The sequence below is a fragment of the Argiope bruennichi genome, chromosome 7 (assembly GCF_947563725.1).
Source record: "Argiope bruennichi chromosome 7, qqArgBrue1.1, whole genome shotgun sequence".
In the NCBI taxonomy this organism is placed as follows: domain Eukaryota; kingdom Metazoa; phylum Arthropoda; class Arachnida; order Araneae; family Araneidae; genus Argiope; species Argiope bruennichi.
The window spans coordinates 64409106-64433585 of NC_079157.1; the positions used below are offsets into that span (position 1 = coordinate 64409106).

General features: G+C 26.1%; 2 protein-coding genes across 2 annotated transcripts in view; one reads left to right on the plus strand and one right to left on the minus strand.

The window, feature by feature from the left end:
* The window catches only part of LOC129976268 (cyclic GMP-AMP synthase-like receptor), a 44946-nt gene extending 25153 nt beyond the window's left edge, over window positions 1-19793 (plus strand). Inside the window, exons 2-7 of the mRNA XM_056089748.1 lie at window positions 9393-9669; window positions 10592-10786; window positions 11570-11716; window positions 14166-14333; window positions 17373-17501; window positions 19526-19793. Coding sequence (XP_055945723.1) covers window positions 9393-9669; window positions 10592-10786; window positions 11570-11716; window positions 14166-14333; window positions 17373-17501; window positions 19526-19732 — 1123 coding nt within the window. The 3' untranslated portion in view covers window positions 19733-19793. The remainder of the gene's footprint in view (window positions 1-9392; window positions 9670-10591; window positions 10787-11569; window positions 11717-14165; window positions 14334-17372; window positions 17502-19525) is intronic.
* A 3212-nt stretch (window positions 19794-23005) lies between these two features.
* LOC129976435 (extracellular serine/threonine protein CG31145-like) overlaps window positions 23006-24480 on the minus strand; it is a 228481-nt gene continuing 227006 nt past the window's right edge. The window contains exon 9 of the mRNA XM_056090004.1: window positions 23006-24200. Within this exon, the coding sequence (XP_055945979.1) occupies window positions 23921-24200 (280 nt within the window). The 3' untranslated portion in view covers window positions 23006-23920. The remainder of the gene's footprint in view (window positions 24201-24480) is intronic.

Here is a 24480-nt window from a genome sequence, read left to right on the forward strand (position 1 = left end):
CATTAACCTCGAACCTCCATTTCACCTTATTGACTAAAATATCAACTATTTGTATTCCCACTTAATGTATGCTAAACCATTCTTAAATCAGTACTTTTCTCGCTTTTTGCATTTATAATTATTATTCAACTAATGTTATCCAATAATACTGCAGAGAATTGTTCCATAAAATAAATCTGACAGATTAATTTTTAAAAAAATTTAAGACAATAATCTAAAGTATTCCACGACAGAATGCGGAAGTTGTTTCGAATTGCGAAAGAGGCAGTTATGACAGCCTGGCAAAACGGATCATACGTGCTTGTAATACCGATTTCACTACCATTCTCCAACAATTGTGACAAACAATTAGTTAAATGTGCACAATCTCGTTTTTTTTTCTTTTTTTTTTCTTTTTTCTTTTTCTTCTTTTTCGAGTATCTGTACCACTTTTATGTACTAACTGTATATTTCATCATTATTAAAAAAGAAGCTAGCCTAAAATATTTAATTTTACTAAATTAATTTATCAGTATTTTGATGATTCATTTTAAACATTTTTCCTTTTTCAGACGATAATTGAAAAGCTTTCTTATTACGTCACATCAGTGTTCTGATCTAGTGCGTAACGAATCGTTCTATGATCTTAATTATGTGATTATAATGCAAAAAGTTCACAAGAAATTCTTAGAAAATATTTTTAAATCGTTTTCACTTATCAGTATTGCATATTTTAAATTTTCTTCATTTTTTAAATAAGGATGACTTCTGGTACACCTTATTCTTATTGCTATAGTAATTTAGAAATCATGTCACTGTTATTCTGAATATCATTGGCGATTCTATTACAGAATAATTTATAAATTGCAATTTCATTTTAATTACAAAAAATTATAAATTACAATTTCATTTCATTTTCTTGTGTACACTGCTAAAAGTTCACAAGAAATTCTTAGAAAATATTTAAAAATCGTTTTCACTTATCAGTATTGCATATTTTAAATTTTTGTCATTTGTCATATAAGGATGACTTCTGTCATACCTTATACATATTGCTATAGCAATTTAAAAATCTTATCTCTATTATTCTGAACAGTATCACTGTCGATTCTATAACAAAATTATTTATAAATTACAGTTTCGTTTTAAAACTATTTGGATTTATTTGCAAGCACAAAACATGGTATTAAGTCGACAGAAGTATTCTAAACTCTTCTTTCTCTTAAGCTTTCATTTTGCTAATAATTTTGTATTTAACGTCGTCGAAGAATTAAAAAAAACAAAAAGAATTCGTATTTTAAACTATTTCCCCCTGACTTGTTTGGATCAAAATTCGATATAGATCTGCAGCTTTAGTGTTGACACTTCTTATAAAATTTCATATGTCTAGTTCTTTATGTTTTTGAGTTACCCTTTTTATATATAAATGATAGATAAGGAAACAGGCATACTTTACCCTTTGATAAATTTTGTTCAGAAATCACTAACTAATATTTTAGTCCAGAAGACTGCTAACTCGTCCCTCTAGCTTAACACGTATCAGAATTATCCCATTCTGATAATTACAAATGGAAATTTTGATTAATTTGTTAGTTGCATAGTTCTGAACTTAATCTTTTCATTGAATACTTTCGTCTGATTTAAAGATAATTTTTATTAGACTAGAAATGTATTTCCTGTTTTTGAATGAATTGTTTGAATGATTTGCATTTTATTGAACTGTTTTAATCAATGAAAAAATTGGATTACTGGCTTAATTGTTCTTCAAGATATGTTTAAAAATGTAAAAAGAAAATGAAAGCATGTCAAGCAGATCATGATTGCTTTGTTCAAGATCACGTATTTCAATTTCTATTCGCTTGGATGACTTTTTTTTTTTTTTTTTCCTCTTTCTCGTATGCGAAGTTTACAGAGACAGTATTACTGATTCGACCTCAAGATTTCTATTCGAGATGAAATTTGGTTTCTTCGTACCAAATTTGTGGATTTCTATCAGATTTTAAATGAAATCCATTAACAGGAAATATGTCTGTTTGAACCGGTTGTCTGAATACAAGCAAATTCGATTATGATAGAATGCAAAGAGCTATATAAATATAATTTGATTCTCAGGTTTTGAGTCTAAAATATTGCCGCATAAATCGGGATAACTAACAATTACCTTAGCACGGTTGGCAGAGCATCTCGTTTAAAATTGGTTGGCCCACGGTTCGAATCCCAGCCCATGTGTTTCGTCTAAAGACTGGAAGTCTCTTATTTAAATTGTTATTCAAGATCAGGAAGGTTTTAAATCTTTCTTAAATATTCAAATTGGATTGTTTTCGAATATTCTATATGCGTATAATAGATGAATCCCATCAGTGATGGGTAAGTTTCCAGTCTCGTGCTGTTGTGAGTTGCTTCGTTCTAATACCGGGTGTTTCAAAAATCAATAAAAACTAAACGGGCAGTGATAAAAATACACCGTTTGTTGCAATATGCTTGGGAGAACAGTAAATTTTCAGGCAGACAAACTTGCGAAATTAGTTACAATTTTCAACAACAGATGGCGCTGCAGTCTGAAAAAATCTAAACTACGCTATTTTCCAAATATCCGCCATGCGCAGCAATAACATGGCGTAGTCTCAGAATGAAATGAGCAGAAACCCGTGTAAACGTCTCAGGCGGTATGGCTTCACATGCAGAACAGATGTATTGCTTCAGTTGTTCAATTGTTTCTGGATTGTGGCGGTTCACCTGATCTTTCAAGTGTCCCCAGAAAGAAGTCGCAGGGGTTCATGTCTAGGGATTTCAAAAATTTTCAAACAGATTCTTTATTGCATCGCTTTTCGGCTCTTTGGTTACATTAAACTTTCGTTGAAAACTTCGTCTTGTTGCAACAACACTATGTTTTACGTGGTGGAATTCCAACACCAGGAAAATCCTTTGTTCTAAGGAATAAACCATTTTTTCACAACAAACTTGCAATCTGTGAACAGCACACGCTTAAAGCAGAAAGACGACTTACTGAATGGCGAACTCGGACTGCATTTTCTTCTATATCTTTCAAATCGCCTGCAACGCCATCTGTTGTTGTAAATTGTAACTAATTTCGCAAGTTTGTCTGCCTGAAAATTTACTGTTCTCCCAAGCATATTACAACAAACGGTGTATTTCTATCGCTGCCCGTTTAGTTTTTATTGATTTTTGAAATATACCGGTCATTTTTAAAACACCCGGTAAATATAATTGTTTAGTTAAACTAACGGCGCAGTTCCTTACATCTTCGTAACAATATAGATTCGTGTTAAATTTGGATCCATATCCGTCAAGGGGTTGGCCATCTGTTGATCTGAGCTTTTGCATATATGCGAACAATATTATTCCAAAACATAATATTTTACATAAATGAAATTTGGTTTATACTTCTGGCATCTAAAATGTACATTCTTATCACATTTTGAGCCAAATTCGTTAAAGCATTGACAGTCTGCGTGTACTTTTGCATGCATGAAAATGCAATAATTCTGAAATGCAATAACTTAAATAAATGGTATTTGGCATGTGATTTTGTGATCATGTGAATTCTAAATCACATTTTTATGTCCATCGATCTGAAAATGAGTATCCAAAATATATTTGGAATTTTATTTTAATTATGTATTAACCACATTTCAACGATTAATCGCTGAAAAGCGTATGCTAGATTCATACCAAAAATCGAACTATTGCTCATCGGTGTCATACTAGATGTTCATGATCTTACCTAAGGTTCACGGGGGAAGAAGGAGAGGAGAATAACTTTATTTTATGTATTTTATTAGAAAATATATAAGAAAGGTTTTGGTAAGACCATTACCTCTGTTTTTTGTTACTTTCTTTATTCAAAAAGAAATTTAGTACCTTCTTTGCATATATTATTTGTAAAAAATGCCCGACAGTATTGTTACGATGCTGTTGATACTGCTACGTTCAGTGGTTGCGGGGTAGTCGGCTGTACACAAGAAGAAGTATTGTTACGATATTTTCACAATACTTTCCGACATTTAGAATATCGAAAAACAGCATAGAAAATTTCAACTTCAGGATCATGAATATACTCGAAGGAAGGGATTCCTCGAGTACGGAGATTAGAAGTCGGAGTTGATTGTTGCATTTTCATTTCGAGATGATGTGGTAAGAAATGATCTTCAATCAGGAAACAGAATGGCTCCTATTTTGCATATATTTCTGTGGGGTATGGAAAAAAAAATCTTTAAGATTACCATTCTAAAGCAGTAAATAATACATCAGTATTATTTTTGTCATTTTTATGGTGGTTTTATGTTCTAGATACGTCCTCAATAGTTTTCTTCAGAAACGAGTCTGGGAATTCTGCAGCTTTAGCCAATGCATGTTAAAATATACCCCCTTTTTGTCAATTAATTTTCTTATTACTGCACATTTTTAACATAATTAGAATATTTATTATTTAGTCTAAGTCAACTTTCCATTTCATTAACTTTGCACTATTGCATTTGTTTTTATTTACTTACTGACCGCCTTTGGTCACCATCTAGTCCGTTGGGATTAATGCTCGCTAAATTTTTCATGTCAACATTTTATATAACTTGGTCTCTTAATAGCTTCTTCGACAAAATGTTTTTGAGCTTCAAATTTTGATAGTCTTGCATCTTATATTATTTTAGAAGTCTTCCACCGTTTTTCAGATTTTATTATGCATTTCCCTTATTTTTTGTCAGTTTCTCTAACATTTGAATTTTAATTTGAAGAAACAGCGATTAAACGTCATCTAACACAAAACCTTTATTGCTGAAACCAAAATATTTTTTTAAAAAATATGAGTATAGGAAACAGAATCATTCAGCACTGAAGTCTTATGTCTGCTACAGAATAGTTTGTGAGTGTGTGTGTGTAATTTATATAATATCTCAAAAAATTATTAATTAAAATCTAGCTAAAATTAAGCTTTTAGTTTTATTTTCAAATGGATCTAAGTGGCATAGATATTGATATTTTACTTTGTTTTAATTTATAAATGTATTTCTACGAAAATTTAGGAATCTAAATTTATGCAGTCCTTAAAGAATTATATTCTATAAGTATTTTCTTATGACTACAGCTTTTAAATAAAAGAAAAAAAAGGTAATATGTTAACAAATTGATTTTAAGCCATGAAAGCAAGGGCTTAAATTCTTTAAAATTGATTAAAAATATAAATTTAATTAATATATTAAAAATTAGCATTATTAAAAGGTAATTTTTTGAAATTTAAGATATCGTAAAAGTCATTTATTTACTGTAATATTTTCAGAAATTAAAGCGATAAAATAACAAAATTTCATTTAATTTTCAATGTTAATTAAATTTTTTTAAAAATATCGCACCAAGCTGCACCCTTTTTACCTTCCCCCAAAGTATATTTTTACCAAATTTTAGCTCCAGATTAAACAATCTAGCCTCTATAGGGATAACACACACATTCATCTGCATTATGAGTAAGTAAGATAAGTAAAAACATTTATCTATAACTGAATGACATATCCAAATTTATACCCTGTGTTATTTAACCACATTATATTATATAAAAAAATATATGAAATGAATGGATGAGATTGGACTGTACCTGAATTAAATTATAGTTTTCAAAATATAAATACTATTCTTGCACTTTATAATTCATATTTTTAAAACAATAAATTGACATTTTTCATAAATTTATGTATTTGACAACTAGAATAATAGCAGTTATTTTAAATCGATCTTCTTTCGGTCTCCTAACAAACGACTATCCCTATTAGTTCTATAGGGACTAAATACTTAACAATTTTGTTAAGATATCCTCACGTTATTGTCCGAAATATAGAATACTGAACAACTTTGTGGAGATATCCTGCAATATCTTGTACAGCTAGGCAAAGGTAGTTGCCTAACCTACTTAGATGGAAATCAGTTCCTAGTTTTTTTCGTAACTCTATAACAGATTGTTATAAGAAATCGTTCGGTTATATGAAAGAAAACGTAACGATTGTCTATATGTCAGCCATTTAGGGGAAAATAAGCCTTGTCTTTTTTTTCCTCCAGCAGACTTCCTGTTATGATAGTTTAATGAACTGGAAAATCATTGAAAACGTATATAATTTTTAATTTGGTTTTAATTGTGAAATGGTAATTTTAAATCCCTTTAAATTTTCTGATTTCGTAAATTATTATTTTATGTACAAGTGCATTTGTTTTGTGTAATAGTAATTAACGGTATTCAGAGATTTTAAAAGATTTTTGCCTTCAGAAAATTCGGACATTAAATGCATTAAAAAATAACAGGTAGAAAAGAAATTATTACAATTTTTTTCCCAAAAAATTATGCTACAGTAAAATAAAAGAAACATTTCTCTATGATATTTCGGAAATGATTATAAAATTAAAGAATATATATAAAACTTATTTAAGTTCCCCCTCCCCTTTCAACTTGTTGGAAGAAGAAAGCCGTTCCAATGAGTTTCGCCAACTACAACTGAAACTTAGAAAATCGTCTTTAGGCACGAGCTTTATAAAATGTTTGTTTTACGAAGGTCGTGCATTAGCACATTCAACTACTGTCATTTTAGGGAAATTCATGAATAGTATAGCATTGCTAGAAAATCGCTAATCAGTGGGTTAAGATTACTTCGCTGGCAGAAAAGTTATTGCTACATGAACAATAATATTGAACAAAATATTGTAAAAAATAATGATACTTGCCATCTAAAATTTTTTAGATAAAACCCTACTTATGTAAATGATATATTTATCATTTAAATGGGTCAAATACGTTTTTTTTTATAAAATTTGTATAGTATTTTCTTGTAAATTTATAAAGTGTTATCCTTATATCTTTCTTTAACCCGCAAAAATCTCAATTTTGGGAAAGCGCGATAGCAGCTTTGTGAATCCGATTCCATTTCTGATCAGTCATATATTCTTTTAATGTTTAGTGTTAATAAATAGACATTCAGAAAGCAAGTTTCAACTTATATTCGAATAGAAGTTCGGAGAGTGGGGAATAAAAGCTCAGCGGATCTATCGCACCCCACCTTTATTTTGCAGTATATAAATGTAATATAACTAATTATTTAGTTATTTAACTTTACACTTGATATTTAAATTTATCAATAATCTGATAACTTTCTTTCTTTCTTTTTTACTTCCAATGCGAAAGAGAAATGGTGCACAACAAGAATTCGTTCCTTCATGGAGAGACTCCTGCCACTGAGCAAGAGTTTTTGCGCAGTAACAAAAACTCATTCGCGAAATTTACTACTAGGAAAATAGAATCTTCTTTCCTTCCGAAGACGAAAGAAAAATGATTTAAAATGTTTTGCCTGTTGAAGAAAAGTTTGAGAGAGACTAAATTTAATAAAAAATTTAAAAAAAGGAAGGATAATTAATGATAAATAAAAATTAATTAAGAACCCCTGCATTTTTATATTTTTTCGTAAATATATCAAAAGCAATATCCATATATTTATTAATTTTAATCTAATAGATTCACGTCATTTACTTTGAAATGTAATTTCCCAAAAGTCGATTCTTTTATTTCTTTAATTAATAAACTTTATTTCTCTTTTGGCTCTTTAAGTGAAGATATAAGATATTTCTTGTTTTATTTGAAAGATTTTTAAGGTAAAAATCGAAGACTCTTATGCGTCATATGAATCATTAACCTTTCAGTTATAAGGCGGCCTAATGAAAAAAAAATAATATTAATATTTACATCATGAGTGGCAACGCTAGGATAGAACGTGTCGTCGTCGTCGAATGTCAACAAAATTTAAATTGTTAAATGTGATTTGGGATATCGAAGAAACTTGTTTCTCATTGATTTTAAATATGTTTTATGTTCAATTTCATTATTTTAATATCAAAATGATAATAAAAATAAGTGAACGATTTTTGTTCGGAACTTTTGGTAGTTGATTAGTAGTAAATGTCTTGGTTCGTGAATGAGATGATGAACTGAAACTATTTTTGTAAGTGTTCGAAATTATGTTTTTGTTTTTGTTACATTTTAAATATTTTCTGATGTGATTTTTGTTCACTTTTAGCTTAGATTTGTGTTTGCGGGATCTTTGTTTAGGTTCATATAAATTTATATATAAATAAGATGATATCAGATATGCATGTATTCTGTTACTTTTCGTTGCTTTTACGTTATAAATTGGTGAAGTATTTTTTTCCCTTACTATTTTCAACAATGGAGGACAGGTATTGATCTTGATATATTTCTAAAATTTATAGAAATGCATTAATTTAATGGAAATAATCATTTAATTATAATTTATCATTTGTATCATTTTAAATTTTACTTTGTATTTAAACATATACATTTTCCTAATTTGATTTGATTTGTATTATGTTACTTTTTACTTCGTGTTTTCTTGGATATTTAAAATTTGAGGTAAATTTCAGTCCTGTATTTAGAAATTTGAATTAATATCTAAAGAAACATTTTTATTTTGTATCAGCTTGTAAAATATTTTTAAAATAGTGGAATCCTTTTATAATGATTTCTCAAAATTGCATCCTGCATAATTCATATAAAATTAGTGCCTTTTAGTGTTTATCTGAAGTAAAGTATATCATAATAAGAAACTTTTTAAATATTTTTTTTAAAGTTTTGCTTTTAGATTTGATTAATTCTTTAAAATGTAATTAATTTTATTGCAATTTTTTACTAACAATTGATATTTAATTTTAATTTTTTTAAAAAACCCTTGGTATCTTAGAAATTTTTGAATACTTCTGGTATTAACACTTAATAACATGCGTAATTAAAATTAATTTATATTTCGAGATATCTTCTCAGTTATTAGAAGTTTTCAATTTTAATTTGTGTAAGGAAGTAATTTTTTATATTTTGTTATTAGAAGTTGTTTTACTTTCATGTAGTATACTTTTTTATAAATTAAATTGTTTAATTAATTGCCTTAATTGCAGTTATTTTGCACCTGATGGCTCTTATTTTGTAGTAAAATATTGTATGGACTTATCAATGTTGACTGTGTTATGTGATTTGTAAGTGCTTAGATTAAACTGAGCTTTAATTTGATTTACTGCAAGAATGCATTACAGCATGCATTCAAGAATTCTGAGTAGAGATTGATTGATTAAACTGATTCCTTCTGAGGAATGGAATTTGTTTACATAATTATTTCAAGTAAATTCTTCTGAATTGATGTGTAATTCTTCATATTTGATACGCTTGAGAAAATTTCCAGTCTATTGCAGTAGTACCTGAATGGCAACCAATAATTTTGTCTCTCTTATAATTGACAAAATTCTAAATCCATATAAATTAATTTCATGAATTGTATTAATTATTTAGATAATAGTAATGCAAAATTTGTAATTTTTTTACAACATTCTATATAAGCCCCTACTGTTTTTTATTTCAGTGTAAAAGAAAAGAATTGTCGGAGACTTGGTCAGAATTTGAAGAAAATCTATAAGGCTGAAGTTGCACTTGAGGCTGATCATCCTTCAAAAAGGAAGGTTCTAGATTTCATTTTAGATCATTTTAAAGAATTTTGTTTCAAGAAAAGCCAAGTGTTCAAACAATTTTTTCATGAATTCTACTATACTGGCAGTTATTTTGAAGGACTTCGTGTTAGTAAGGCTACAGAATTTGATATCAATGTTGTTTTTAAACTTTTACCTGATATGGAATATTTGGTAAGCAAATTTTGATCCTCTTTGTTCATTCACATAAATTCATAAATTTTGAAAATTAGAAAATTATATATTTTTAAAAGTTTTTTGCATTACTGAAATAAAATATTGATAAATGCTTTAAATTAAAAGTTTAATAGGATTTTTTGATTTTTATAGCTTTTTAGTAATTTTATAAATGAAACAATAATATTTATTTTTATTTTACATGTATATCAAATATGTAGATGTGTGATAAATACCTTACATTTAGTTACAACTAGAATTCAATTGATATTTGAAACTTGTTTATATATAAATAATTTTAGCTTTCTTGTCAAGGATAAATTTATTTGAATCTTGAACCGGAGTTAGTAATTCAATAGTTATAAAAATAATAATAAAATTCCTTCCTGTTTTGAAAATTTTTAAATTTATTGTTACATTATCAAATAATTGTTAGTGCACATCTTCTTTTGGTTCAAGTTTTGTCTGTAAAACTTTTACTTGAGAAATAAACCCTAGTATAAATTTTAAATAATTCTGTTTGGAAGACTTTAATCAATGCAAAGTTTAAATGTTGATATTATTTTGCACTGTACATGCGAAGAATCAGAATTAAATTGAATTTTAGTCTTAAAATTTGATAGGTTTATGTTTTGGGCCTTCCTAATAGAATAGTAACAAAACTATTGATAATTTGGAGAGAAGCAACTTTAAAATTTTGCTTACAACACTAGATTCTTTTGTCAAAGAGTTTTTTCATTTTATTATAAACAGAAAAATTTTGAGCTTTGATTATAAACTAAACATAGAACTTTACAAAGAATCTAATTAATTTTTCGCATTGACAACAGAGGTCATAGAAATTAATAAAAAGCTGTAAAACAAAGTAAAAAAAAAAATCATGGGCAAGTATTAAAATTAATGATTTTTTTTTTTTTAGATTCATGAGTTGGAATCTCCATTATCGTATGCTATACTGAAGTTAAAAAACCCTTCATGGAGTTGTGCTGATACACCATCACCATTTTTTGATGATGAAAGTTGTCTTATTGGCAAAAACGTCCGAAGTTGGTTTCAATCATTAGTTGAGTCCTTCATCAATAATACTAACTTAGTATACCCAGGACTTTTAGAGGTATGCTTTGATATTTTCAAAATGATTGAAAATTAATAAATTATTGTAAAATACATTTCTAATCAGTATCACTGAAATTTATTTAATATAGTTCTGATATCTTTTGACACTTGGTTAAAACTTTTAAATGTTTTTTTTTTCTTTTAATAATTGCAATGGCATTGTAGTTTTATTTTTTATTACTATGCAAGTATGTTGGTTGACATTACAATCAGTTGCCATATTTTCCTATTAGAACAACAAAAGATTATGTCAAACATAAATTATGCAATTTCCAATCCTACATTGAGCAATTTTGTGCCTCAAAGCTATCAAAAAATTGAAGTATGCAAAAATGCTTCAGTAGGACTGCTGTTGCCGGTTAATTATGTAATGATATTGTATTTTCCATAATTAGCTGTAATTTTGGCTGTTATCAAACTAATCGTTAAGTATTTCAATAGCTTACCAAGACAAAAAAGATATGAATATAAAAAGAAGTTATTTCTTTTTAACTCTTTAAAATTAATCTTTTAATCAAGTAATGGACAGTGATTAAAATTAAAAACTTATCATTTAAAACTATGACATTTATATTAATTTCAGACTTGTCAAAAGGGGTTTAGTCAATAATAACTTTTTTTTTCTTGAGTAGAAAATATAGTTATATACATCTCAAATTCTGATGATTGATTTCTTTGTATATATTAGTTCTGTTTATTGGAAATTTCATTTTAATTAATATGATTTTATTCATTTCTAATGATTTAAAAATATTTTATGATCTTTTTTTTCTCTATCTAGGTGAAACTAACTCACAGTGGTCCTGCTCGGACTCTTAAAGTTTTTTATAACTTTGTTTGGATTAGTGTAGATTTAGTTCCAGTATTTGCTATTGATTCAAAGCTTCTCCAAAAATATACACTGGAAAATATTCCTGATTTTTCGGAGGTATATTTACTTATGTTCCTACAAATAATTTTTTCGTTAATAATAAGATATTCAATTTTGATCTTATAGAATTATTATTAAGGTAATCAATGTGCAATAATGGTATTAATATTATGTAAATAAAAATGAAATTTCAAAACGGTTTGTGTATGATAAAATTCAAATTGTGCTACAGATTTATTTGAAATCTATTCATAATAGTATGAATTAAGATGAATATTTTAATATGCATTTTGTGATAATTAATTAAATTGCCATTTCTCTTATATGAATCAAAAATAGTTTTCATTTGTTATTTTAAGTTGGCATATTTATTAAGTGAAAATATTATATATATACTTAAATTTTTTTTATTCCTCTATTGTTGTGTGTGATATTTATATCATTCTTTAACAGATATCAATAATTAATAAATTAGTTTTTAGTAATTTTCAAAAATTGTTTGATATAATTATGCTGTTATTTTTATTAAAATTTAAGTTGCTGAGAAGATTTTTTGTATTATAATATTTTATATTAAAATATTTTACATTAAGATTTTTATATATTTAAAAAAATACCATCAGTGATGACAGTAATTTTAATCATGTTTTCAAGTGGTTTTGTTTGTTTGTTTGTTGTTGTTTGTTTTAAGTACTGCTTAATTTTGCTGACAAATAGTAAAGCACAAGAAATGCTTAAATGAATATTTTGTGACAGTTAATTGAACAGTTTCTTTTTTTATTTTAAAAAAATCCATTCTTTACATATTAGATATATCATCTAATTCAGTGAGATTTTTAATGTTGGAATTCTGTATTATAATTCATAAATTATCCTGCAGTATTTAATTATTTCGTCTTAAGACAATGCTCATCCATTGCAAAGCATGCAAGTTTGTTTTTAACAGTATAGAAAACTTGAAGATATGCAGGTCATTTTTTCTAATTGAAATTCGTCCCCCTCCTTTCTAAACCATCAGATATATGTGTATATTTCATGTTTGAAAATACTTTAAATAATACTAAGAATTAAAGTTAATATTATTTGTCAGTAAATATTCTCATAAAAAATTATGAAATCTAAAATTTTATAAAGTTTTCCTGTTGTTGAACATAGGGTTATAATGTTTGCAAGGATGTGAAATCTCAGTCGTATCAATCTAAGAACATAGGAAAAGTAATAATTCAAAAAAATTTATATAAATGAATGGTATTGAAAAATATGTAAACTATCTTTAGTATAAATGTAATTTTATCTTAGTTATTTAATAGTATAATTATCAATAGTATATAAATCATAGTCTCCTGCAATTTAATTAACTAGCATTTCTATTCTACTTAAAATCTGGTAAACACTTGTGAAGTTTATGGATTTCACATGATTTTTGTTTTGAAGCATAATAGTTTGGTTTTAATTTATAATTTTAGAAATAAATAACAAATATAACATACACAAAAATCTTGTAGGCTATTATCTTTTTTCTTACATGCAATATAGATGCTTATTTTGATAGATTTTCTACCCTTGATTACTACTTTCTTATAAGCTGGTATAAGTGCCACACCATAAGGAACCCACTTTTTCTGCAATATGTATATTGTTTGCCTGTTCATGGGGTGTATATAGCATTATTACAATTTATCATGTTGTATATGACAAATTAATTATTAATGAGGAAAAGCATGAAATTGCGATATAAAGGACAACAGCTTTTGTCTCTTATTAGTTTAAAATTACTTTTATGTTTCTTCAATAAAGTTTTCTCTAAAAAAGAAATTTTTTGTTTTCCTTTAATTCTAATTTAAAAGTTAATTATGTAAAAACTGTCATATATGAATTAAATGAATGATTATTATCATAAACTACTAAATGTCTTCTTAATTATTACATATTAGACAAAATTAAATAAAAAATTCTAATGTTAAAAAAAGGATAATTTTTTATGTATGTTCTTTCCTCCTTAATTTTTTTTTTTCATGTTTTGTTCTGAAAGCATATCCCTGTGATTTTCTATTCTCTAGCCAATGTTTGTTCATTCTAGCCAATGTTCATTCTAGCCAATGTTTGTTTCTTGAGTTCTCTGAACAAAGGACATTTTAAATCTATGTTTTGGAAAATGTCTATTTCCTCCCCTCTCCCTTCCTTCACCACCAGGAAGAAATGTTACTAAAAAATGTATTTCAGAATAAAGAGTTAACATATGCTAAAACAAAAGATTTAAAACATAGCTTTCATTTCTTGTAAAGATTGCTACATCTCTTTTTGTTAGTCTGGATTCTTCTTATTTTATGCACCCCCCCCCTCTTTGGTATCAATTACGAGTTTTGTGTAAAATATTCTACAATATCTTTAAATTTATTTTGTTTACCACAGATTTCAATATTTACTATTACTGCTAATTTATATTAATATATAACATGCAAGTATAATTCCATCTTTTTTTTTTAAAAAATTATTACTTTTTTAGGAATCTCTTCTAAATTGCTATTTAGTTCCCAAGCCATTGAAAATAGAATTGAGTTGCCTAGTAACAGAGGATTCAATAGAAAAGGTATGGAGGATACACTTTGCAGAAACTGAGAAACAAATTCTTAAAGGGAAATGTGCATTGAAACCTCTGATAAAGTTGATGAAGGTAAATCTGATTTACTTATCTCAATTTCCAAAGTTTTTAGTTTTACCAAATTTTCTGTCTTTAGAGATTGCACAATTTTTTTACAACCAAATTGATATTGTCTTATTTGTCTCATAAATTTCTTATTTCACATCCTACTAAAAAAATGTTAAACCACTTACTCAGAAGCAGAAATCAATTAAACAAATTATGAAGGTCAAATCAAAAAATACAAATATCTAATTTATTTCAATTTTCTCAGTTTGTATGTTACATGAATTACAATAATTAATTTTATTTAAATGTTAAAAAAAATTGTAACAGAATTTTAAATACTTGCTTTTTTATTTATTATAAATGAGATATTTAGAAAATAATTTTAAATTCATCTTAAACATTTCTTGATGATTCCGTTTTTATGTAATTTTTTTCTTAGTTCTAATTAATTAGTTTCTGTCTTAGTTAATTCAGTGCATTGATTCAGAAGTTTTTTACAGCATAGTACTTTTTTTATATATATCTATAACATTTCTTGCTTAGCCTTATGTTTCTAAGCAATATCTTTTTGAAAAATTTTGGAAATGTGTATATACAAATCATAGAATATAAATACAATTCCTTTGTTTTAATGGTAACGAAGGTGATATATTTTTGTGCTAGTAAATCTAAAATAAAGTAAAACAGTATTTAACAATAAAGAATAATTGAAAATTCTTTTAAAAATTATTTTATGATACTAAGATTTCTATTATTTAATCTAAATATGAAATGCTGTAGTATGAATAGTTATAGTGTTAAGATTAAAAGTTTCTTTTACAACTCTTTGCTCAAAACTAGATGTTTTGATTAGATCCATGACTATTTCTAACATGTTGAGATCTAGATGCATAGTTGCAATTTGGATTTAAAAATCTAAAATGTTGGCCATATTTAAAATTATTTTTATTATTTTGACTTGAGGCCAGTGAAACAATAAGAAATAAATCCTTGAATTATGTTGAGATTTGTGATGTGAATATTTTACAACCTTGCAGTCTTGTTTAGGCTTGTGTTTCAAATATGTTATAATGCATATATGTAGTGAATTTAAATTATCTGCTATTTTAAAATTAATTACTTTCATAATCATTTAAATTCAAGATTTGAAAACTAAATTGCTAGAGTATCTTGTTTTCTTCCACTTTTTTCTGTATTTTTATCTGTCTGATGTTAAACTGCTATATTTCATGACAAATATATTCCAAAAATAAATGCTTTTTGAACTATTTAAGCTTTGAGCATGTTCACATGGCTCCCCCCCCCTTTTTTTAAATTCTTTCTATGCTGAATGTGTTTTCCCTTGGCCTTGATTTAGTAAAAAACTTTTAATGGGTAAAAATGCAACTTTTTGCTTAGTCATAAAAACAAGAAATCAGAAAATATACATATGAAACAGTTTTAAATTCATCAAAAAAATGATCACTTGATGCTGTTTGTTATTTATATATTTGTATCATCTCATTGTTGGTTTTTTTCCGCCGTGTGCTAGGCATTAAAAAAAAAAAAAAACAGAAAGAAAGGACAGGGCATACATACAATCAAGCAGTTTAAAAAGAAATCTTACTTCATTGCAAAATATTTTTAGAGAGAAATATAAATAATTCTATGCCAAAATTCATATACATTCTATGAATTATGTTTATTTACTCATAAATAACATTCTGAACTTTTTATTATATTTCTACGCTTCATGTAATATCCATATTTTCCTACTTTTATTCTCTTTTTTTGTTAAAATTAATAAAATTTATTTTAAGATCAAAGTTAGATATGAGTTAAATGCCTTCATGGTTAGTTATTTTTGATTAAAAAGATTTTTTATGCATTACTGTGTTATTAGTAAATCAGGTTATCTAACCCATTTAAATTCATTCTATTCAGCTCAAAAAATAGATTTCGATAAATTCATCTGTTTTGAATTCTGAACATATTTGGATGCAAATATAAATTTGTTATTAATGGTGTATTTAGTTATTTGCTTTAAAAAAATTTAGATAATCTAATATTGCCTTTTAGGCAAGAAAACAAAAATTAATATATTATTTTGAAAATATACTTTGTGCAATGGAAGAAGTTTTCAGATATCATTCACTTCAAATAATATTGTTGAAATATTATATGATCATGAAAATTCTATCATCCTGGCTTGTTAGTAAACTCTGAAAAACTGAAACTGTGGAATTAAAATTCGAATGCACCTCAGAAAATTACGACTGTTTTTTCTTTCTGGTTTTTATGTTTCAAATGAATCCTTCTGTAAAATTTAACATGATAGTATTTAAGTTAACAGCTGATATTCTATCAATGTATGATGGAAAAATTATACAAAATTCTGTTCAAGGACCCTTAGACTCAAACTCCTAAACTTCAGATGGAGATGATAATTATTTGCTGAATGAGAGTTTCCCAAAATTTTAATTTGATTTTTAGAAATGAAATTTTAAAATGTTTTCCTTAATTGCTTTGGAACCTATTATTGCATGTAACTGTTTTTTTATTCATTTTAATTAAAAAATTAGAGCTGCCAATTTCATTTACCACACATTTTTTCTTTAAAAAAATATTTTTAGGATATTTTCAATGTTTTTCATTATTTTAGTGATTTGAATCTTGATCAGATAAGTTACTATAATATTAAAAATACATTTTCTGGGTTCTTACAATCCTTTTGATATAATTAAAAATATCTAAAAAAAGCCAAATCAAGCCTAAAATATTATTATGCTGTGATGTTTCAAATTAGAGGTTCAACTCTGCTTTAATTTTTTTTTATCCATATTTATAAATCGAAAATGCAATTTCTTTAGTCCATTAAAGCTCTTTAATATTGCTTTTTGATTCATTTTTCAAATATTAATTCAATTGTGGAATTATTTACAATATGCTTTTCATGTAAAAAGAGGTGTTTTTTTTTTCCTCCTTCTGTTCTTTAAATTTTACCATTAATATGTGTAGATAATGTTTGTTGTTAGTTAATATCTAATGTATCAAAGTGTAAATTTCTTCTTGTATTTCTTAAAGGATTTACGAGACAAAGAAATGTGGCCAATTCCTTCATACTTTCTTAAAGTTGTAGCATTTTGGCTTGTTAAGAAACATCCACATCAAAGTTTCTGGAATGATTCAAAATTTGGATTTTTATTTATGAAGGTGAGTAATTTTTTGAGCTTTAAATTTTACAAAAGTTTTTAGCATTTTAATGTAAAGAAATACCTGTGTGAGTAGTATATGAATATTTAAATAATTTTGTTACAATATAAGATAATTCTAATAGGTGCAGAAATATTTCATAGGTATTTTTATAAGCATTCTTGTTTTTTAAAACATATTTAAAAATTGATGTACATTTTCCTGCTGTTATAATTTAACAAATTAATAGGGATCAGTAAAGAACTGTCTTACATATTTCATATATGAATAAACTATTCATCAAAGTAACTCCATTTCAAAATTCTGAAACTCATATGGTACAAAAACTTGACATTATATCAAGTTATTAATTAATTGCCAACTTCATATTCCATGATTTACACAAAATTGAAAGTTGGTGTATTTTCTGCAGCATCTTATTTTTTCTATCAACTTGTTTGTTTCACTTTTACCATATTGAGTTTCATCATACTAATATTCGACATCTTATCTGGTATCGTTGTTTAAATGCAGATTGGCTTTATTTCTTTAACTTAATCTTCAATTTGTAATCTCCAATTTAACTTAATCTCCAATTTGTATTTTGGAAATTAGGATTTGTTTTATGGAATATAAAAAAATTTTGTTCAGTTGGCCGATTATTCAAAAATTTACTCTTAAAATCTTTAATGATACAGTTTTGGGAAGGTTTCTCTGATCTTGACTTTTATATATTTGTTTTATAAGAGTTATAATATAAAATCAGAAAAGTATCAAGATAACTTGGTCAAGAAGGTTTTACCTTCCCTTTAGTGTCTATCATTTAAATATCACATGCAAATTTATTCTAAAATACTTTTTTCGAATAAAACTCCAGATATGTGAAATGTTAGACTTTTCTATCTATATCCAGACCATAGTCATGCTGATTGGTGTAATTCTTTCCTTTAAAAAAGGCTGGCAAAACTCCTAAATATTTATAAATTACTGCTTAATAGCATAGTGAGGCTTTATTTCCTAGGATCCTTAAATATTTAAAATCTTTCTAAGCACATTGTATAAACAGATACAACACCGTAAGAAAATCACAAAGCTAACAATAATTCTTTTTAGATAAACAATATCATATTCTTTAAAAGGTCTGTCTTAATTATTTCCACTTACCTTAAAAGTTCTTAACTTTGCAGGCATGGCATATTTCGGTTGAAATCCAGAAATGTGTCATGCAATTTTGAAATCAAATTTTATTATTCTTGAAATTGATTAATTTTTTTAAGTAATAATTCTATAATATATATAATATTCTAAGCACTTTTTGTATAAATTATGCTAGCAATTCTAAATTATCTTATTCTTCAATTAATCATACTTATTTTACTTCCTAATATTTATCTGTATCTTGGTCTGTATCATACCTGAGTTTCAAAATCATACTGAAACTAGAATTATTTTGTGATTTAAAATTGAAATCTGGATTTATGTAGCTAAAGCTTTATTGTAAAAAATTAAGATAAAATTCGAAAGAGCCAATGAAATTCTTGTGTTTATTTCAGGCTCTTAATTTTTATTTTGACATTTAAGTTCTATTAAAAATTCTGTCAAGAAAATTTTAAATGTTATCTCTTTGATTTTGAAACAGAATAAGGTAAAATAAGAATGAAAAGATTAAAATGCTATACAATTTTTAGACATAAAAGAATATTATCATTTATATGTAGTTTAACTGAATTTTTAACTGAAATTGTATTAATAGCATAATATCATTGACAATCATTGCATTTGGTTACAAGAAAATGTTCAACAATTGACTATAATAAATATCCATTCATGAACATTAAAAGAAAGAATTTTGTTAAAAATTCTGTTTACATTATTTAAAGGCAGCTTCATATTTAATTTAATATTGCTATTATTGAATTTTTATACGATTATATCTCTTTAGAGATTTTGTTATAGTTTATATTTTCAAAAACATTTGATACACTTGTTATTATGATTACAAGATTTTAAAGTTGGAAACATTTTTTTTTATATATATATTTTAGTTTTTGGAGGCTTTGGAAACTCATTTAGAAGCCAAACACTTGGGCCATATTTTATATCCAAAGTTTAACCTGTTTCATTCTCTCAGCCCCAAAACACTAATGGATTTGAAGAAAAGAGTTAACTCTATCATTGTGAACCTTAGCAAACGACCTGTACTTGCTTATAAGTTATTCCAAGTTCCTATTCTGGATCATCATTTATCATGATTTGTGTATTTAATTTATTTTTACAAAATATTATTCATTTATGTGTAAATATTCATTATTGTTTGTGCATATTTATTTTTGTATATACTTGTGATATTTATAAAAAAAGCTTTTATTAAAAAATATGAGCTTTCTTGGATTTTCTTGTTTATTTCCTTTTGTAAAATTTCCTTAAAAATATACTGATTTTTTTAAAGAGTTATATATATGAGGCATACTAATAAATTGTTCATTAAAATTAAAATCTAATGTAAAAATCGTATAATTATTCAAATACATATAAAGGATTTTTTCAACTCTGATTTTTTGATTTTATTTTTGTAAACATGCTTTTAAAAAATTCAGTTCAGTTCTAAAAATCTGATATCCTTAATTTTTTAGGAATTTGTAACTAAAGATAAATATATTAAAGTAAGTTTAGCAAACTGTGTATTTTCATAATGACCACAAATATGGTCCCATTCTTTGAATGGCATTTATTGTTTAATGATACTGATATGTAAAAGATCAATATAATTGGTCCATTTGAAGGTATTGGTATAGATGAATTTTCTCTCTCTCTTTTTTCTTTTTTTTCAAATTTTAGCTTACACATTTTCAAAGTTGATACAGAAAAATTATGCATAATATGTGCATTCAATGAAGAAAAATTTACGCATTTAGGGGTTTTCCCCCCCTAAAAATTAAGTGGAGTTAAAATTTTCTATATGTAAATCTTACTTTGAGAGTAGAGTCTCCATTTAGGGAAACTTTCGGTAGAAACTTGGCTAACAAAACATTTTCGTGGTATATTGCAAAAGATAATTTCTATGTATGAAGAGAAAGGTGGAAGGAACTTAGTTAAATTATTGAGGTGTAGCAATCTTTTACAATTTTTCATTTGTCGAAGTTCGGACAAAATTTTGTAAATTGACTACCATGACAACACATGCCTTTGTTATATTACAGAAAATATAGAACTATATAATTTTCTTTGCATTTGGACTAGAAAATGTGCTGTGGAATATAAAGCATTGAAAAGTGTTATGAAAAGTAATAAAAATGATCAAGTGGTATTAAAAAATTTCTATAGAATAAATATTGAAATCCCCTTCTTAATGTCTCTTATACTATAGTTTTAAGAAATAGTAGCAGATAATATAAAATTTTTATGAAAACTGTGATTGTTATCATAAACTTGTACAAAGCAAGATTACTTTTTTTTAAAGATGAGTCAATAAAGGTGCTAGATAAGTTTCAATCTTTCCCCCTTTCTATAATTTAATTTACAAGTTTAATAAATTTTCTTCTGTTCTGAGGTGGAATTAATGAGATTTCGAAAATATAATATACATGTTGTGCTAATTATTCTGAAGTAATCTGTAAGCAATTTTTTTTTTTTTGTTCTTTAAAAAAGTATTTTCTGAATTTACATGAAAATATAAAATCAATAACAATTAACTTTCATAATAAAAGTTTGAAAAAAATTCTTTGCCTGGGAAGTAATTAAAATAGTATAAATAAATAAGTAATGTAAATTATTTAAGGACTGCTTGTGAAATGTTGCTTGAAATGATAAATGTTGTTTTTCAGACCATATTATTCGTTATCAAAAGGGTAATAGACATTTTAATTTTTGCAAATTTGAATGTCTTTTGTCTTAATTTATTTATATTACTGTCTGATGAAGCATTAAAATATGCCTGTCACACAGGTCTGGAGTAAAATTTGTAGTTATTAAGCTTGTTATATTTTCTAAATATAAGTAGTAACATTCATTTCGATATGAATATTTTTAACTATTAAAATGTGTGTAACAATACTATCTTATTTATGTACTATATCCATAATTTTGTTGTAAAAATTGGTTTATAATAAAAGGTGGGAAAAAAATACCAGTATATTTGAACCAGGAAATGAGCTTTAACAAGTTAGAAATGAGAACAGATTTTCCTAAGGAAAAGATTGAATGATAATGATCATTGGAAATGATTCACTGCATTGTTCTCCAAAATAGAAATAAAACTCACAGTAGGGAAGATGTATATGTAATATTCAAAATTAAATAACAATATGATTTACTCAATTTTCCAAAGAAAAGTGCAGAAACAGATTTTGTATTTTAATGAAGAAACTTTTTCTGCATAATTGACAAATTGTAATCATTGGTATATCAAATCTTAATGACATATGCTGACATAAGATGTCAAAAACTGTACTCAGAAATTCATATTAAATTAAGATGTTACTTGGAACCATTAGTAAAATTTGGCATTTTATGCCTAGTGACTAATTTATGACTGGGCAGCTATTAAGAAGTACTGATTACAATAGTCACAAGTTGGTTGTTTAAAAGATATTTGATTGATTGTCAGATAAATGAATTTATAATATATATATATATGGGCATAGCACATTTTCGAGGTTATAACTGTTTTTGAAATAGAATTTAATCATTATTAGGATTGAATAATTTTTTAAAGTAATAATTCTACAATATTTTTAATATTTCAAACTCTTTTTGTATAAATTTAATCATTTTATTTTATTTCTTGTTGTTTGTTTGGTACAATTCATTATTTTATCAAATTCAGGTTTTTTTCACTTAAATTTATATCATGTCTCATTATAAAATATTAGGACTGATATGTTTATTCATATTAATTTAATTATTCCAAGTGAATCAATTTTTCATTTAAAATTGATTGAATTATTCAATTAACTGATTATGACAAATTCTATTAAATAGTTTTTAATGTTATATTCTTATATCATAATTTGTAAGAAAATCTTTAAATAAGAATTCTGGTTGATTATTTTTAAGAATTTCAATATTTCATTAATTTTTTTTGTGATATTATTATATATTGACAATATTTCTAAGACAGATCATTAACACATTCATGAAGTTAAAAAAAAAAAAAGAATCTTTGAAATGTTAATTTTAAAAGGCGAGATATTCAAAGAGGGATCACATAATATGAATTCTAGGACCTAAATCTGTCACTGTCTGTGCCAACATTTGACATAAAACAATTTGTTATGTCTTGAAATATCTGTTTATAATCTGAAAATAGAAGACATTAATTTATAATTAAAGTGTAGTATTTTATTTATATTCTGTACGGCACAGTTTGCATATAACTTGTATCCGCTAATGTGAAAAATGTTTTCAAGTGAAACATAGTAATAATTTTAATACATAATTTCCATTTAAATTTTATTTTACAGATACATACATAGAAATGGGAATGCAAAAAAATGCCATTACAAGAAAATTGTTTCTGCATTTCCAAAAGTATAAATGATTTTTAAATATTATATATTTATAAAGTAATATCTTTTAAGACTAGACATAAATCCGTAGCTCTTAAGGTTACTTGAAATTTTTTAATATATTTTAGATTCTTATAAAAATTTTTTTAGTCTATTAAAATGGATTTTTCAACAAGTAAGGAGTTATCCTCAGTTAATTGTTTTTCTTGTATGTTTTGTGAAAAACATATATATTTAAAGGAAACTTCTTTATCAGCCTATTATTAAATACACATGTAGTGGAAACAAATAATGAATTTTAGAAATAAATGGATGTTTCTAGAAAAAAGAAAATAATTATTATAAATAAGGTAATTATTTTAATTGCTTGGCAGTAATAATTTTTCTTTTAGATCAAATTCATTTGTGATTGAAATGCAAATTAGCACAATTCTAGAAAAGGATATTTCTTAAAACTGAAAATAGTCTTTGTAATTAAAATGAAAAAAAATGGATTTATAAAGTTTCTTATTTTGAGCTCTAAACATGGAAATGATGTAAAATGATCAAATAATTTCATCTTTAAATGTTTTGGCTAATAATTCCCCATATCTTTTACCAGATAATAACAATATTCCCTTTACTTAATTCTGAACAATTTATTTACAACAAAGCATTTCATCTTACCACTTTCTTTTTGAAAGCAGTACACTTCTCTCAATTGCCACTTAATTTATTTAAAAAGTTTTCCTTAGCCGTTTCAGCTCTATCAAAATTCATTTAAAAAAACAGAGCTCATTTAGAGCAATTTGTTTCTTCTTCCTGAACACCTTGTTTTTTTAGTAAAACATTTGAATAATTTATTGTGACTTAAACACAAGTTCTTGAGTCTGATTCCATTTCTGTTCACACATCATACTTTTGACGTAGTTCCTCTAATCAATTTTATGTTCATTACATATCATCTAGGAACACCAAATCGGGAGAATTGGCATTAAGGCACAAACGTACGACTTGAAGGATTTTGCCAACCCTGCGGTCCAGGGCTGACAGGTGTGGCTCTATTAGAACTGGAGTAATGGGATCAGTGGCCATACTGTCTCGCATAAGGTCGCTGAGCCTCTTCGGACCCATATGGAATGAATAGAGACGATTGAATGTTGAGAGGCGGATGACACAACATTGCAACAGGGGTAAAATAATGGTATCCTCGTCATATGTGGTACGCCCAAACCTAAAGTGATAGGAAAAGGTTGAGTTTGAAAAAAAAGATAATAGCAGGAGAAAATAATAAAATTATAAGCATATACATTTGTCAGAGAATGCTTTGCTTAGTAAGGTGAAGATTTAAAAAAAATTTTGGTAGTAATATTATTATATTTTTTAAAATTCAATATTTTCTTTTAATTAAAAAGTTAAAATATATACAAAAGTATTCATGATCCTATACCAGTATGTCTGTCCATAGTAAAAAATAATATATGTATGATTTTTTTTTCTTTTTCTACCAGACA